This window comes from Quercus suber, unplaced genomic scaffold (genome assembly GCF_002906115.3).
Source record: "Quercus suber isolate HL8 unplaced genomic scaffold, Cork oak 2.0 scaffold_479, whole genome shotgun sequence".
NCBI lineage: Eukaryota > Viridiplantae > Streptophyta > Magnoliopsida > Fagales > Fagaceae > Quercus > Quercus suber.
The window spans coordinates 66376-83998 of NW_027069930.1; the positions used below are offsets into that span (position 1 = coordinate 66376).

General features: G+C 34.0%; 1 protein-coding gene across 1 annotated transcript; it reads right to left on the reverse strand.

Annotated features, from left to right (window-relative positions):
• Positions 1 to 1286: 1286 nt before the first annotated feature.
• Positions 1287 to 17093, reverse strand: LOC112031105 (internal alternative NAD(P)H-ubiquinone oxidoreductase A1, mitochondrial). The gene is made up of 9 exons (XM_024063790.2): positions 16345 to 17093; positions 4572 to 4785; positions 4303 to 4463; positions 4040 to 4105; positions 3545 to 3708; positions 2771 to 2885; positions 2030 to 2209; positions 1783 to 1950; positions 1287 to 1665 (listed from the first exon to the last, which is right to left on the reverse strand). Exons 1-8 carry the CDS (start codon positions 16786 to 16788, stop codon positions 1798 to 1800), a joined length of 1497 nt encoding a protein of 498 aa, XP_023919558.2. The 5' UTR covers positions 16789 to 17093; the 3' UTR covers positions 1287 to 1665; positions 1783 to 1797.
• Between the last annotated feature and the right edge of the window lie 530 nt (positions 17094 to 17623).

Consider the following 17623-nt stretch of genomic DNA (forward strand, 5'->3'; position numbering starts at 1 on the left):
TCCATGGAACTCAATGTGACCAAGTTGCTTAGTGCTTGTCGGCCGACGTTTGTCTCTCTCATCCTCATGTGATAAGAAAGTGATCTTCCCAAAACCTCCACTCAAAGTATAGAGCTGGAGATCAACCAATAGGGGATAATGAAAGATGGTTTTTTAACAACAAACTCCTTTGCCTTATATGGGCTTCACCATTTCTTTTTGAAATTCAGGATAATTTGTTTGGATTACAACAATTTTCAATCCGAGTAACCCCATCCACATTATTAATAGTTTAACAAATATATTGTATATTTTAAAGTTGCTATTTTAATTTATTTTGAAATTTGAGACTTAATTTACATATGTTAGTTTTTTTTTTGAGGGGATACATATGTTAGTTTTGATTTATTTTGATACTTTTTAAGGCTTAGTTTTGATAAGTTTTGGAATACTATGCTGAATTATGTAAATTAGAAAAATAACTTGAATAATTGATCTAAATAGTTAAATGAAAATCTTTTTTTTTTTTTTAATTATTATTACACTTAACAAAATTGTCCCTATCCAGTGAACCAACTCAACTATTTCTTTGAGTACCATTGGCGTTGGGTTGAAATGGGGATTTCTCAACATAACGTGATCATATTATGTTCAAAAAAATTAAAAATTAAAAATAAAAAACTAAAAACTCTACTCATGCCCAACCCATGCAGACATTCTACTTTTAGTGGAATGCTGATTTTAACATAAACTTTGATGCCAAACAGAATTGCTTTGGGGTAATATTTTGGTAAGAATATTTCCCCTCGCTAAAATTTCAACTAAATTGTTCATGAATTTTGACTCAAGCTAGTAAGGTTTGGGACATTGGGCCATGAATAATTGGGCAAAGTTAATACAGAAACATCTATTAGCAGACCCAATTCTTCAACCCTCTCTTCCTATGATCTCCTACCTGACTGGTCTATTAGCACTATCATAAATAATATTCGTAATCTTGCTGTTTCATTTTCTAGTTGTACTTTTGTTTGGATTAGAAGAAGCTGTAATTCAGCTACTCATTCGGCTACCTAGATTTTCTTTACTTGCCAGCGAGTTTTTATGTTTCAATAAGAGTAATCTTCCTGCTGTCATTGAGTCTGTCTGTAAGGAAGATTACCAACTCCGTCCTCTTAATTTTTATCATTGAAGCTTATCAAAAAAGCAAACCAAATCCCCGTTTTGAAGAGCTCTGTGCCATCTATAACCTTTGCATTGGATATGTAAGAAATATCAAGATGCCAAAAGCTGCGAAGAGTAGATAATACTTGATGAAAATAAAGCATATTATCAAGATCAAGCTGAGAGGAATGTGTTTTATGTTCATGACCATTTCTCCAAAGTTGTGATCCGGATCTTAAAAGCATCAGCCAATGTCATCATAAACAAATAAGTGTTACAGTTATGCATCCTATAAACAACACCCAACTCGATAGGAATAAATCTGGGGGCTGTCAAGGGAGAAGAACAAGCACGTGTATATACCAACCATGTCCACATTTTTCTTCACTACCTGCCTTCACCAGAAACAATTATTTGATATATTGTCTTTCAATTCAATGGGACTCACATCAAGAAGTTGTGGCAACCCAGTCCATTGCCCTCTGCTCAACAATTCACCAAAGGAATTGTGCCATGAGTGCTGACCTGCAAGTAGTAACAAAACATATAGGCCTAAATGCAGTAGCATGTGTTCTGTAAATATCATTTAACCTGTTTGGAACAAAGGTAGGCAGAGACTCTTAAATTAGAAGATACAGATACCTTTATTTTTCAAATCTAGATTCTGCTAATATCACGCCCAAACACCATAGTTGTAAGCCAGTTGATGGCCACATAAAATCTGTTCCTCCAGCTAATAACACGTGACAGATATGCCGAGCGCCAAATAAACCAACTGGTAAATCCTGCCAGAGATAATCCTTTTGACTCCTGCAGAATTGCTCCATCAGTTAGTGACCCAAGTTTACAATAAGCTCCTGAGAAGGCCTGGGAATTACTAGAAACTCACCTTGTTCTGCCTAAGATCCACAAGAGCCTTGTATCTGCCGATGGTAGCCATGCTCCCTAGATGCCTGTAAACAAACGGCTGTCCAAGTTCCATGCCATTTGAACTATTTGCATGCCCTCCACCAGCTTTACCAATATTGTTTATTAAATTTGCTAGATACTTCCCTTGCCGCTCTGCAACCTTCAAAAACTCAAAAGTATCTTAAACTGTCAAACATTACCAAAATTGCTAGCAAAACAGAAATGTAACAACATCTTTAGTTATCTGCCAACCATGAACAGAAACTGGATTATTGATTTAAGCCTAAGAAGGAAATCTCACACTAAAATAGACTTTGATTGAACAAGTTACTCTGGACATACGATACTGTAGTCAACAGAAATCAAACATTATACCACACAGTCTGCCTCATCTTGAATGGGGGAGCCCCTTGTAGTTTAGAGTACAAAAAACTTAACCCAGTCCCCTATTGCCTCAAACAGAACTAAAGATATGCACTATGGAGGGATAAGATTGACCTTCAAAGCATTATTGATTCATTAAAGATTCGTATAAACAGATCAGATCTTCTATGTAGTATTCCCATGCATCATTTGAGAAAGAAATGTGGGAGTCAGGTCTTTAATTAGGTTGATAACCCAAAAAACTGCAATCATCGGGGAGATTTCTGCTTTCAGCAGTTTTCCAGGAAGATTTATAATATCCAAACAAGCAAAAGTTGCTCATACATTCATAGATTACCTGGGCCAAAGCAGGAAGGGTTGGTTTTCCAGTACTTTCAAGAAATCCACTGCAATCACCAATCGAGAACACATCCTGCACGGAAGGAATGCGTAGCCACTCATCAACACCAATCCTGTAAACACAAAAAAGGACTAATTATTCTCATCTAATATACATGTTGTTGTCCAAGCACAGCTACAAATTTGAAGAGACATGGAGAGCACAATTGGAAAATGACAAATTGAATATGGAAGTTGTGCTATAACAAAGAATTATGGTGTCAAACAGAAGAAGAAAATTATGCCTATGAGGCAATAAAAAGCATTTACTAGATGCCCAGTTACCATACAACTTCTCTTTATTCAATTGCTACTAGTGGGGGGAGGGGCGATTTGAACCCTGTTTCTCCTAACAAAGGTGAGCAGGCAATGTCAACTGAGCAACAAGGCTCCTGCATTACCATAGAACTATTGAATCGGACTAGTAAGATGTATCAAGACATTTCAAGAGAAAGAAGAGAAGGGGGGGAGGGGGAGAGGGGGAATGTCTTTTCTTTCCAAAGTATATCCAACATTAGCCAAAGTCATAATAGAGATTCAAAAATTTTCCAGCCCCAAAAGTCAGAGAGACTTTGTCATCAACTGATTTAGGACCACATTTACCAAAAAAGTGATTCTTCCCCTACAAAAGGGTTACAGTAACTACAAGTAATGAATTGGTCAAAAACCTCAGATGGGACTGAGAATGAGGTAGAGATGCATTATCATGAGCCAAAAAGAACTTGTAATTTACCTTCCACCTGGAGATTTTGGAATTTTTAGAGAATTAACAAGTGAAGAGGGACCAACACCCGTAGACCATACTAGCAGCCCATATGGAACCTCTGTGCCATCATTAAGAATTAACTTCTGAGCTTTAACATCTTTGACAATCCCACGGACAAGCTGAACTCCTGACTGAGAAAAACAGTGAAAAATGAACAGATCCAGAATTTAAATTGGATAAGAGATTTCTTTTCTTTTCTTTTCTTTTCTTTTTGTCGGATATCCTAGTCATTACTAGAAAGAGTTACCCAACCCTTCATGGGAGAAATCCTACGATCCTTTCAGAAAATAGGTTCCTTCGCTTGGGTTTAGATTATATATGATTGAAAATTCAAGGGGTGTTCTTTTCAAAATAAAATTCAGACAAGAACATTCAATTGGAAAAGTATACAATGAGTAATCGATAAGAACATATTTAAGATAGGGAACAACAAATTCTTCCTATAAATCACACATCTCTTACCTTAGTTAACTGCTTGGTAGCATACTGCCGGAGGCGATCATCAAAGGATGATAATATGTCATTTGCCTGAGAAGACAAGAACAATTTACTCAATATTGCTTTCAACAATATGTGGTTTTGTCACAATACAAGTCTTAATAATGACTCAAAGCAAATACAGAACCTATGTCAGCCAAGTTGTTTGCATGAACAAAAACAACTCAAGTGATGGTAGTTTAAAGGAAAGATGAAGTATATCTCATGGCTTAATTGAACAAACAAACCTCAATCAAAGTAACGCGGATATAGTCCTTCACATGCGAATATCTTTGGTGCACATCTTTCATGATAAAATCACTAAGTTCACCACTGAATTCGACACCTGTGGGACCACCCCCTACTACAACACAGTGTAGAAGTCTTCTTTTGTCTTCTTCTGAAATGCCTGTCTCCAACCCAAACCAAACAGTAGCATTTCCATTTAAAGGTCACATCATACAGTCTCATTCTTAACTAAAACAGAACAAAAACAAAAATCATTGCAGCAGCATACCAGGCATGTCAGACAGCATCAGGTTTAGGAGCAGCTTCCTACGAATTTCCTGGGCATGGTAAACTTCACGAAGAAAAGTTGCATGTTCTTCCACCCCATGGATCCCAAAAGTTGAAGGCTGTGCCCCCAATGCAATTACCAACTTGTCATATGAGATCTTAAACTTCCACTGATCCAAGGTGTCCACTCCATCAGTAACAGTCTGGCAGTGCACCTTCAATATCCAAAACCAAAGTTTTTCCAGTTAAGCCATTTATAAATTGAAGACTTCAAAATTTTTACAGTTTCACTTACTGTGTAAGTAAATAATTCACTATGCCAATCATATATGTTTCAAATATATACGCGCAAGACTTTCTTCTTTTTTCTTTTTTTTTTTTTTCTTTTTTTTTTAATGGATAAGTGGAAATAAACGGAAAGATAGGATTTGAAATGAGGAAATTTGTTTAAAGATAAGGGTAGCCCCTATTAATGAAAAGATGAGGAAGAGTCAATTGAGATGGAGATGACATGTTTAGAGGAGAGCGAGTAATGAACCAGTAAGAAAGAGTGAGTTGATCCAAGTTGAGAGAACTAAAAGAGGTAGAGAAAGGCCAAAAATAACTTTAGTAGAAATAAAAAATAAATGTCACTTAGGGAAGTAACAAAGAGCATGACTTTAGACAGGATAGAATGGATAAAAAGAATTGTTGTTGTTGCTGTTGCTGTTTAACTTTAAGTAACAGTTATATAGTAAGCAATAGACCATTGCTTCCTTGTAACTTTGATCATGAAATCAGTTTATTCTTTTAGTTTATCTGTGCTTTTTGCATATTAAACTCAAACCAAGAAATGAATCAATTAAGAAAGTCTATAGAAGTCAACTCAACATAATTTTAGATATTAGCTTGTCTGGTTGTGCATGACAACTTGAAAAGAGATTTAAGGGCTCTCAAGTTTGTTTTTTTTTTTTTTTCTTTTTTTTTTTGGGAAAAAGAAATTGGGTGCGGGGGTATTGTTTGGTAAAAGTGGAGAAAAGGGCTTTCAAGCCCCATACAGCTTTTTGTAGTCTTTTAGAAATATACTGAAATTTGGAGCTTTTAAAAAAAAAACTCGTATTCATACTTAATAAATCCAAAGCTTTTAAAGCATTATTCACTGTAAATTTTTAGATGCAAAGGAGCTTGTCAGCTAAAGCTCTCTATTTTTATTATTTTTTTTAAGTAGCAATTTCTTTTTTTTTTGAAAATAAAGACTACTTTATGTTCACGACGATGAACACGCATTTAAAAAAAATACAAGAGCATCAAACTCTAAGGGAGTATTGGAACTCTAAAAATAATGTGTGAGACCCCAAGCTTGAGACCAGTCAAATAAGTAAGGGATCAACTAGGACTTCAAATGATCAAGAGATGCCTCAACTCTCAACATCCTTAAACATACGATACCATATTCCATATAGCTGAGGATTGTTTCCAAAACCAGTTCCTCCAACCAAACAGTTAAAGGATTATATTACAAAAGCTCTACTTCCTATGAAATGCCAAACAGTCCTATTAACTAAATTTATCATTCAACTTGCCAAAAACATATATAACAAAGGGAAGCTCCTAAGTGTCAATTTTCAGAACCTAGAACAAGATATTTTTGTAAACACTTTCCTAGGATACAAATGCCACCCTAAAATTTTACATTTATAAAAAAAACCCCCCCCAAAAAAAATCTAGTCCCAACAATCACAGCAAATAAAAGGATACATTTTAAACACAGGAATAATACAAATTCACAAAGTAGATTTCAAAATTGACCATCATTGCACTTTAGTCCAATCAAATATAAATTCTCTCCTATCAAAAAAAAAAAAAAAATATATATATATATATATATAAAAATATATTCCAACTAGGCCAATTTCCCCACCCCACTTGAACCACATCTCATCTTGGAAAAGAATATTCATAGCCACTATTGAACACACACACTCACCTTGAACCTAATCAGTGGGAGTAAACATGCTCTAAATGAGGTTCAGCCTGAGTTACCAAGTAAATGTTATGCGGTTTCATAGGTTGTGGAAGACAATAAAAAGATATTGGCGGAGGCTAGTTTCCAACCCTGCTAGAAACAATGAGTCTTTTAGTATGGAACTGTCGCTGGCTTGGGAACCTGTGTACAGAAGACCAACTTGTAGATTTTGTGCGGGAAAAAGATTCATTTGTCGTGTTTTTAGCCGAGACATAAACAGATAAAGCAAGGCTAGAACAAGTTCAAAGATGTATTCAATTTAAAAATCTTTTTGTGGTTCCTCGATGTAATAAGGTAGGAAGGTTGGCCATTTTGTGGAAGGAAGGATTTCCCTTGGAACTTGAAAAATATTCAAAGAATTATATTGATACTATTATCAATAAAGGCAAGTAGAATGCTTGGAGGTTCACCAGGTTTTATGGAGAATCGGATACCACTAAGAGACATGAAGTATGGTCCAAGCTACGAGCTCTAAAAAACCATGGGTCTATACCTTGGTTTGTGCGGGGGACTTTAATGAAATCACACGTCAATCTAAGAAGCAAGGTGGGCGATATTGGCTTCATCATCAAATGCAGGACTTTAGGGATATTCTGGATAGTGTGGATTTATGGATCTTGATTTTGTTGGTTTTCCATTCACTTGGCACAAACACTATCCCAATTTTACCATATGGGAAAGATTAGATCGAGCAGTTGCTATTAATGAGTGGTTTTCAATGTTTGCAGGTACAAAGGTGCACCACTTAGATGTCACATCTTTTGATCATAAAGCATTATGGATTTCATCGGAGCATATGTATTGCAATTTTCAAAAGCCCTTCCGCCTTTGAACAAATGTGGATGGCTGAAAAGGGTTGTAGTGACACATAGAAGCTGTGTGAAATATAAATTCCAATGAGTCATGGGATACCTGTGTGCTAAGGAAGCTTGAGTCATGTGGGCGGCTTTGTCTAAATGGAGTAAAAAATCCTTTGGTAGTGTCAAGAAACAATTGTAATCTGCCCGTAAGCAGCTGAAAGCAGCAGAGCAACATGCTATCCGGTCTAGGGACTCAAGCCGTATGAGGTTGTTAAAGGATGAGGTCAATCAGCTACTTGATAAGGAAGCAAAAATGTGGAGGTAGCGGTCCAAAGTTGCATGGCTCCGTGATGAGGATCGTAATACTCGGTTTTTCAATCCTCAACTTATTTACACTTTGATTTTCTTTATTTTTTTTCTCCTGTTTTTCTTTCTCCATGTGAGAAAGATCGTTTAGTTTTACTTATTTGTCCAACTTATTTTGCATATTTGGATAAATATATGTTTTTAAAAAGAAAATCGCACTTTTATTTTAGATACAATTATACTTTTCATACACCTTAACATTTAAATAAAATTGATCAATGAAAATAAGTTGTATAAAAAATAGGTACTAAGATTTATCCCCCAAAAAAATTACTAAAATTTTTTCTAGCATAATACTTATTTTCCAATTTTTTTTTTTATTTATAAATTCAGAAATTTTGAGAACTTCCCAAAATTCTCTTAAAAGTCAAAAGAAAAAGGTCTTATATAGTCACATTGTTTCACATCTGAATAAGTTCTTAAATTTAGTTTATTTTCACCAATAGTTATGTGACACTTTTTGAGACCTTTATTCTTCAAAGGTTCAATTATACTTTTTTATTTTTTTTCTTTTAAACAAGCTACCAATCATACTGTGAATTTCTTGGGCCATAGAAAATTCTTGGCAATGATATCCTATTCTATCACTTAATTGAGGGTGAGTTTGTTTTAGCTTTTTGATGTTGTGCTTTTTGAAAAAAATGGCGGTTTCAAAAGGTGCGGTTTGAAACAAGACTTTTTTGAAAAGCAGAGTCTTTGGTAGAAACTATTAAAAAATGTTTTTTTGAAAAAACTGAGTGTTTAACCACACTTATAAAAGTGGCAGTTTGAGTTGTAAATTACCAAAAAGAATAATGTATATATAAAGAAGTTTATTTCATACTTAGTATCAACTTTTTAATAATAATAATAATAATAAATATATTATTGGTATTATTTTAATAATGTTTGTGTTAATTTCTTTAGTTTCATAGTTATTTGTTATTACTATTAATGACTTCTTATCAATATTAATTAAATCTCAAAAAATTTCATTTTCATGGAGCACAAAATGATAATATAAAAGATGATAAAATACATACCAACAATCCAAGCTTAAATTGTACTATATGATATTATAAAAAATAAAAAGGAAAACTACTAATTATTATCCCCCAAATGTAATTAGCAATAGAATCATGAAGAGATGATTGTTAAAGATCTCTTGTTCTACTCATAACTACTGCCTACTTCACTATTATGTTGTCTTGTAGGAATTGAATCTTGATTGGCACGTTGAAGCCTCTATCATCCCTATCATTTAGCCTAACAAAATTATGAAGAGCTATAGTAGCAAATACAATAAGTATTTGGATATGGAATGGAAAAGATGGCATGTTTTTGATAATTCTTCTTTTATTCTTCCACACACCAAAAGTGTGCTTAATCACACATCGAAGAAATAAGTGAACATGATTAAATTTTTCATGTTTGCTTCTAGGTCTTCCACCTCTCATTTGAAAATCCTAAAGACGGTAAGATATCCCCTTGTACAGTGGCAAACAACATATCTTCATTGGTATCCAGAATCAACTACATAATATTTCCCTATAAAAAAAAAAATCAATTAAACTAACACACACAATATGTCATCATAATGAACAATTGATTGACCAATTACAAACCTAGTGGTGGGTTTGGAAAGTAATGGTATCAAGAAAATTGGAGGTAACCATCTAGGCAAAACAAATGTGAATAACATATCAAAGTCACATGCAACCATCACATTTTGGGTTGGATATCCCTTTCTTCCATAGTATGGAATGGACTTATCAATAGGTACAACCACTACCACATGTAATATCAATCGCACCGATGTAATCCTAATGGAAACATAAATAGTTTTCAATTCCACATGCATTGTATTATCTTATAGACAATAACACTTATTCAAATATACAATACTACACATACCTAGAAATGTCACCAATAAATTGGATGGTCTTGTGATTGGTTGAATCTTCTAATAAAAGTTGGATTAGAAAGCTTTACATATATAGTTGCAAAGCTAGCACTCAAAAGAGTGAATATCTTCCCAAAATGTCTACTTATAGTTTCACCCGAATGTTGAATATTTCTTAAACCATTTAGTTACATGTTCCATGGCCAAGTATCATTAAACAGATAGCCATTGACTCTTCTAACTTTATATACCTTGAATGTTGAAGTTCATATTCATGTTGTAAAACTTGACACAAATTATGAAATACCTGTTTTTTCACTCTAATCATGTTGTAACATAATTTTTTATTATCTTTCATACAACATCTCACCCAAACCCATCGTGTTTGTTCAAAATCATAACAAGAAGTCTTATTAAAGTATTTATTGAAATATCACAGCAGCTTCACATATAACTTCCACAAGCTGATAAAACTCATCATCAGAATCGTCATCATCATTAGAATCGTTGTTACTTTCATCATCACTGTCACTGTCATCACCATCATTATAATTACCATCATGCAAGTCATCACCATCATTACAATGCCTTTTGTAATCCCCTTCCATTAACAATTCCATAAAGCCACTCTCATGATTACCATTATAATCATCCATATTTGTGTAGCCTATACAACAAAGTAACAAATAATCAACCATTGCTTTTAAAAAGCAACAATAACACTTTAATACAAATTTCAAATATATTTACATTACACATAAATTAGTCTAAAGTTAATACAACATAGCTTATACAATATAGCACATAAAATTAGTACAAAGCTAATACTAAATATCACATAAATTAGTATAAAATTAATACAACATAACTAATACAACATAAAGCTAATATTAGTTGTAAGCTAATACAGAATAACACATAAGGTTTATCACTTCTTTTGTTTCAGAAGCAGTCCTTGTAGCTATTGCAGCTATGACTCTAGCTCCTTGAACATTAGAAACATCTCTCTATGTAACTATTTCATTAAGACATAGGAAGATTGAATAATAAAATTTGGGTCTTCCTTCACTCTAGGAAGTGTTGTCACAATCTCCAGGACATTACTAATTGAACTTGGTGACTCTTGAGAAATAGCTAAAGACCTATTCTCATATACATTTATTAACTGACTAAGATGGGCATCCAATTTTGCAACTCCCCCTATCTTCTTCTTTTTCTCCTGTGAGGAGGATATTGATTTACTAGCTCGCTGTTGTCCTAAACAACGTGATTGACTAGTATGGCCTTGCAGTAAACTATCAATGTCACATTGATTATCCTTAAATTCGAAGCTACTAGATGAATCACCAACACCCTCTTGTGGCATTGTTAGAGGTAGTGTATTTAAAGAAGAGGTCCATGCAATTACTCTAGTTACTGCAATATTCCTAAACACTCCATCAAGTTGTTGTAGATTCTTTAGACATATTTCTTGAAATTTTGAAGCTTTGGGTACTTATTACAAAATGTAATTGTCATTACACTCATATTACAACAATATACAAAATTATATCCAACTAACTACATATTAATAAAATACAAACAACTCACCTTCAACTTCATGTCCCACCAATCATCACTAGCATCAATCATTCCCTTTACTGCATCCCAACCTAAATTTGTGTCATGACCCTTCAATTTTTCCACACTTTCCAATCTGTCTTTAACGTATCCCACCTATTTTTTAATTGATCTTTTTCATAGTTTTTACTAGTTATATCATAGAATTTGGACACCAAATTGTTCAAACCTTCGAGACTAAAGGAAGCACATTTTTTTTCCTATTCCCAACTTCAATCTCTTCCACACAAGGTCACAAAATAAAGTTGTGAAGCTTGGGTTGCTCCATAGTGCTCTTACTTTTTCTTTTTTTTTTTTGCTTCGGAGTTGAAAGTGGTGTTTTTATCCATCTATGGAGTTGAGCAACCATAAGAAATGCAAAAAATAGAACACAAAAGTGCTGAATTTCCAATTAGAGATACTTAATATAAAAGTGCTTAAGGAGTCTGCAAAGAGCAAATCTACAATAAGTGAGACAATCACATCACTAAGTCTAAATGACTAGTATGATTTATTTTTCTACCTTCTCAATTAAATAAGTGTCAAGGTTGAAAACATAGATCGATGCCAAATGTAATTTTTTAAAAAAAAGTTGAAATGAAATAAGTAACAAAAAATTGGCAAGCTTATGTTCAATAATAGTCTCAAACAATCCAAATGCTCTATTGGTTAACTTAATTTTCTTGTGTTTGTCTATTACTTTGAACTAAAAGAATTCATAAAATTGTAATTTAGTGGATTGTCACTAACCATTCAAGTATACACATGGTCATTTGGATATTCTGTTGAGCTAGTGAAATATGATACTTAAACATGTTAATATGTAAATGCATTGAAAGCAGAGGAGTAGCAACTCAACTATCTTAGATTATGTAGATTGTTAAACATTCTTTTCCACACCAATAACTGATCTTGGCATGTGACTATATCTATTTTTGAACTAATATTTTGCATAATAATAGAACACCACATACGAAAGTGGAGTGTTATAAATCATTTCAAGAATTACATATTTAAGACAAATACACAGGCTTGTTTATACAAGGTTGGAGGAAACCAATTTAATGCAGCTCATGAGCATATTTTTCTTATGTTGTATATTCTAACTAAACATCTAACTGGATTTTAGTTTATTATTTCTACCTCATTATAAAACATAGAAATTCAATATAAGAATGACATCACAAAATTACCCATTCAAATAAGGAATAAACACAAAAGCTAAAAACATCGAGAGACAATTGTTTAACCTATTTACCATTAGTAGAATAAGATTGAAATTACCAAGAAAAAGTGAGTTTGAAATTATTAAAATTTTGTTAATTCATACCCATTCCACACTATAATGAAAGGAACATCACCAAACAATGTGATTTAAATTTCAACATAACATCTTCAATTATAATATTAAAAACAACAATTCAACACGACAAACTTAAAAATTTTCACTTGTTTCCCATTCACATTTTCAATTTTATTTTCCTCATGTTTTCTCATCAACCAAAAAAAAGAAAAAAGGAGACAATCAAAAGAGAAAAGAAAAGTAAAGAAGATTTGTGAGATTTTTGGAAGAAGAGTAATATTTGTTTTGGGGTAGAAATAAATAAATAAATAAAAAGCTAGGGTATGCATAGATCGTGTAAATAGCAAGAACAAATAGAGCATGCATAGATCATGTAAATAACCAAAGCATGCACAATATGAAAATTTTTTGACAAATATTTCAAAATCTATGGTGGTAACTGGTGGTTTTTGGTAGCATATCAATGTTGCTTGGTATCTTGTTGATCAAAAACTCTACATTCAAAAGGTATTTATTAGATCAAATATATAGGACATAAATAAAAATAAAAATAGAGAGGGAAGAAGAAGAAGAAGAAGAATCGAACATGCAGCAACACAAAGAAGAGGAACTAGTAGCAACGAAGGGAGCTATGTAGTAGAGAGTTTGTGAGACCTGTGGTTCTGGGGCTGCACATAACATGTAATCTGTCTTTTAAACAAAGGAATTAAAATTGGGGTTTTAAGAAAAACAATGGGCAATTTGGGAAATGGCTGAACCTTCCAGTAGTAATATTAATAACACACTTGTGGCGTATTGCAATTGTAACTCCCCAATTGCCATGCGATAACCTGTGCAAAAAAGGTGCTTTTTTACAATGCATATCTGCAATATGTTACCAAAATGCAATTTTGGTTTTCAACTGGAAAAAGTGCATTTTGGCTCCTTAAAGTGGAACCAAATACACATTGAAGTTATTAAAATATAGAGCTCTCTAAATAGAAAGTTATTTTCTTACTGAATCAAAAATGAAAAAAATGAGAGAGCGTACAAATAAATATCTACTCTGGTGTTTATATGCTGCAACAAAGCAATTACAAAATAGAGGGAAAGAAAACTAACAAAATGGAATAACTAACTCCATTAACAACACTAGCTAGTCTAACCCCACTAATTAACCGCTTTAATACTCATCCAATTGGAAATTGACAGCTGTCTTCCTTTATAACATATTTTGGTTTACAACTTCGCACATGTTGATTTCGTGTTTTCATTTAACAAAACACAAAAGTTTACTTTATTTCATTATTCCTTTTGGCAAAGAAAATAGGTGTCGTTTTCATCTGTATTTACTATCTTCATTAAATGGGAATGACATTGTTTAATGTTTCAGCTTTCTTCTTACAAAACGATCTCGTTTTGGCTGTAGGCTTTGCTCTCTCTTTTGATGCAACTTTAACACTCACCCTCAAGTCTTGAACCTCAAGTTTTGGGACTTGAACTGATGAACAAGTCTTTGAAGGTTTTGGAAAGAAAATATCTATCAAACCCAATTTTCCAAAAAGTCTTGTGAAAGCTGAAATTCTCAAAGTTTTGGTAAATATATCTACCACTTGAGAATTGCTTGCAATGTGAAAGATTTTAATCATGCCCTCCTGAATTTTGTCTCTCACCAAGTGACAATCAACCTCAATATGTTTTGTTCTTTCATGGAAAACAGGGTTGACTGCAATATGTAATGTAGCCCGATTATCACAAAATAACATAGCAAGTTTGGGATGATATATCTTCAAGTCTTTGAGCAGTTGTAGAGCCTAAGTAATCTCATAAGCCACACTAGCCATGGCCTTGTATCAAGCTTCAGCTAATGACCCAGAGACAACACCTTGCTTCTTTGATCTCTAAGAAACCAAAGCTTCTCTCAAAAATATTTCATAGCTTGTTAAAGACCTCCTAGTGTCAAGGCAACTAGCCCAGTCAANTTTCTTCTTTTTTCTTTTTTTTTTTTTTCTTTTTTTTTTAATGGATAAGTGGAAATAAACGGAAAGATAGGATTTGAAATGAGGAAATTTGTTTAAAGATAAGGGTAGCCCCTATTAATGAAAAGATGAGGAAGAGTCAATTGAGATGGAGATGACATGTTTAGAGGAGAGCGAGTAATGAACCAGTAAGAAAGAGTGAGTTGATCCAAGTTGAGAGAACTAAAAGAGGTAGAGAAAGGCCAAAAATAACTTTAGTAGAAATAAAAAATAAATGTCACTTAGGGAAGTAACAAAGAGCATGACTTTAGACAGGATAGAATGGATAAAAAGAATTGTTGTTGTTGCTGTTGCTGTTTAACTTTAAGTAACAGTTATATAGTAAGCAATAGACCATTGCTTCCTTGTAACTTTGATCATGAAATCAGTTTATTCTTTTAGTTTATCTGTGCTTTTTGCATATTAAACTCAAACCAAGAAATGAATCAATTAAGAAAGTCTATAGAAGTCAACTCAACATAATTTTAGATATTAGCTTGTCTGGTTGTGCATGACAACTTGAAAAGAGATTTAAGGGCTCTCAAGTTTGTTTTTTTTTTTTTTTCTTTTTTTTTTTGGGAAAAAGAAATTGGGTGCGGGGGTATTGTTTGGTAAAAGTGGAGAAAAGGGCTTTCAAGCCCCATACAGCTTTTTGTAGTCTTTTAGAAATATACTGAAATTTGGAGCTTTTAAAAAAAAAACTCGTATTCATACTTAATAAATCCAAAGCTTTTAAAGCATTATTCACTGTAAATTTTTAGATGCAAAGGAGCTTGTCAGCTAAAGCTCTCTATTTTTATTATTTTTTTTAAGTAGCAATTTCTTTTTTTTTTGAAAATAAAGACTACTTTATGTTCACGACGATGAACACGCATTTAAAAAAAATACAAGAGCATCAAACTCTAAGGGAGTATTGGAACTCTAAAAATAATGTGTGAGACCCCAAGCTTGAGACCAGTCAAATAAGTAAGGGATCAACTAGGACTTCAAATGATCAAGAGATGCCTCAACTCTCAACATCCTTAAACATACGATACCATATTCCATATAGCTGAGGATTGTTTCTAAAACCAGTTCCTCCAACCAAACAGTTAAAGGATTATATTACAAAAGCTCTACTTCCTATGAAATGCCAAACAGTCCTATTAACTAAATTTATCATTCAACTTGCCAAAAACATATATAACAAAGGGAAGCTCCTAAGTGTCAATTTTCAGAACCTAGAACAAGATATTTTTGTAAACACTTTCCTAGGATACAAATGCCACCCTAAAATTTTACATTTATAAAAAAAACCCCCCCAAAAAAAATCTAGTCCCAACAATCACAGCCAATAAAAGGGTACATTTTAAACACAGGAATAATACAAATTCACAAAGTAGATTTCAAAATTGACCATCATTGCACTTTAGTCCAATCAAATATAAATTCTAACCTATCAAAAAAAAAAAAAATATATATATATATATATATATATATAAATAAATGTGATACCTCAATTTGATTGATTGTGTGATGTGTGTGGGTGTGTAATGAGTCTCGCATCAGATATTTACTAGGTATATCTAGGCTTTATTAACAACTACAAAGAGCCATAATTGTGCCTAATCCTTTTAAGGCATAACACAGATGTGGCTAGTGCAGTTATTGAATTGCTGTTCAATCAGTGTTTTTCCACACAGGGTTCCTATTAGCTATGATTGTCTTTCAAATGAGAATCTTTTGTTGGTATGCAGTTTCCCAAAGAGACCTTTATTCAAAAACTTTACAGACAATAAATAAAAACAGTAATATGTACTAATAAAAATAAAACAAAGATTACCATATGGTTATCGACATCAATGGCCGTACAATTGGATAAGAAGAAGTAGGAACCCGGTTCGCGAGAGATGGCGGGTTGGATCTGACCAATGGGTTCGGCGACGGACCTGAACTCGAGGGTTCCGACGCAGGTGGAGGCCAAGAGTGGCGTGAAGACCATGTGGTTCCTCGGTGACACGCAAACGACGTCGTAGATGTTGGTGTCTATACCTTTCATGAACCTACACCCGGCCCAGCCGGAGCCCAGAACCACCACCCGTGGCTTCTCTTCGGGCCGAGTGGGGCCCAGCCCCGCGTACTGAGTCGGCGGAGCTTCGGTGGTGTAGTGCGAGTGAGAGAGGGAAGAGGCAAGTGGGGACAGTAGTGAAAATGGGTGAATGTGGTGATGGTGTTGCTTTTTGAGTGATGATGATGAGACTTGGGCTAGGTTTCTGAACCAAGCCATTGCGAATTTTGAAAAAAACTGTGTGTGTGTGTCTTTGAGATTTTTTGATTTGTTTGAAGAATTGAAATGATTCAAAGGCTGTATCAGTATGTTTTTTTTTTTTTTTTTGATAAACGGCTGTATCAGTATGTAATGTATTACTATTTTTTTGGGGGTTTTGACTTTTTTGACTTCTGTCTGCTGCAAGATGTTAGGAGCGGCTTTGATCTTTTTTTGACTGTGTTTATTAGTCAAAATAGATTGCTCGGTGGTGGTAATTGCGTGGCAGCTCCTGAAGGAAGCAGTTGGTGTCTGTGACGTTATTTACAACCAGAGTCGGCTATTCTACATTGTACAACTGGTTTTCTTATTGCTGAGAACTCAAAATTAGAAATAATAAAAAGTTACTGTTTGAGCTTTGGTTATAGTTCATATGCCTGACCGTATTGTTTATGTTTCATGAATAGTGCAACAGGCACTGGACTTAAAAAAAAAAATAATAAAAAAATAACGCACAAAGCCTAAACATAGTAATAACTAGGGGTGTCCAAACAAAACTAGGACCCGACCCACCCACAAAAACCATCCAATTCGGACCGAGAACCGGCCGACCCGACACCAGTGACAGGTCGGCGGTGGGTCGATGACGGGTCTTTGCCCCCTGAACCCAAAAATGGAGGGTTAGTTGATGGGTTTGAGGTTGAGAAACTAATTTTCAACCGACTCAATCGTATCTGACTAGAATGTTGACGATTTTTTGCCCGATCTGTTAAGAAAACAGAACACAGACCGTATCTGACCGGAAAATCATCGAGATCCAGCCAAATTTCACCGAGATCAACTTGATCTCTTCGAG

Bases quoted from the DNA above. Each gene is read 5' to 3' on its own strand.
- LOC112031105 (XM_024063790.2), bottom strand. From the start codon at position 16,788: ATGGCTTGGTTCAGAAACCTAGCCCAAGTCTCATCATCATCACTCAAA. The intron at 4,464-4,571 runs GTATGCTGCTGC...GGTTGGAGACAG, and splicing joins GATGCTGTCTGACATGCCTG to GCATTTCAGAAGAAGACAAA. The intron at 2,886-3,544 runs GTAAATTACAAG...TTGTGTTTACAG, and splicing joins CCAAAATCTCCAGGTGGAAG to GATTGGTGTTGATGAGTGGC.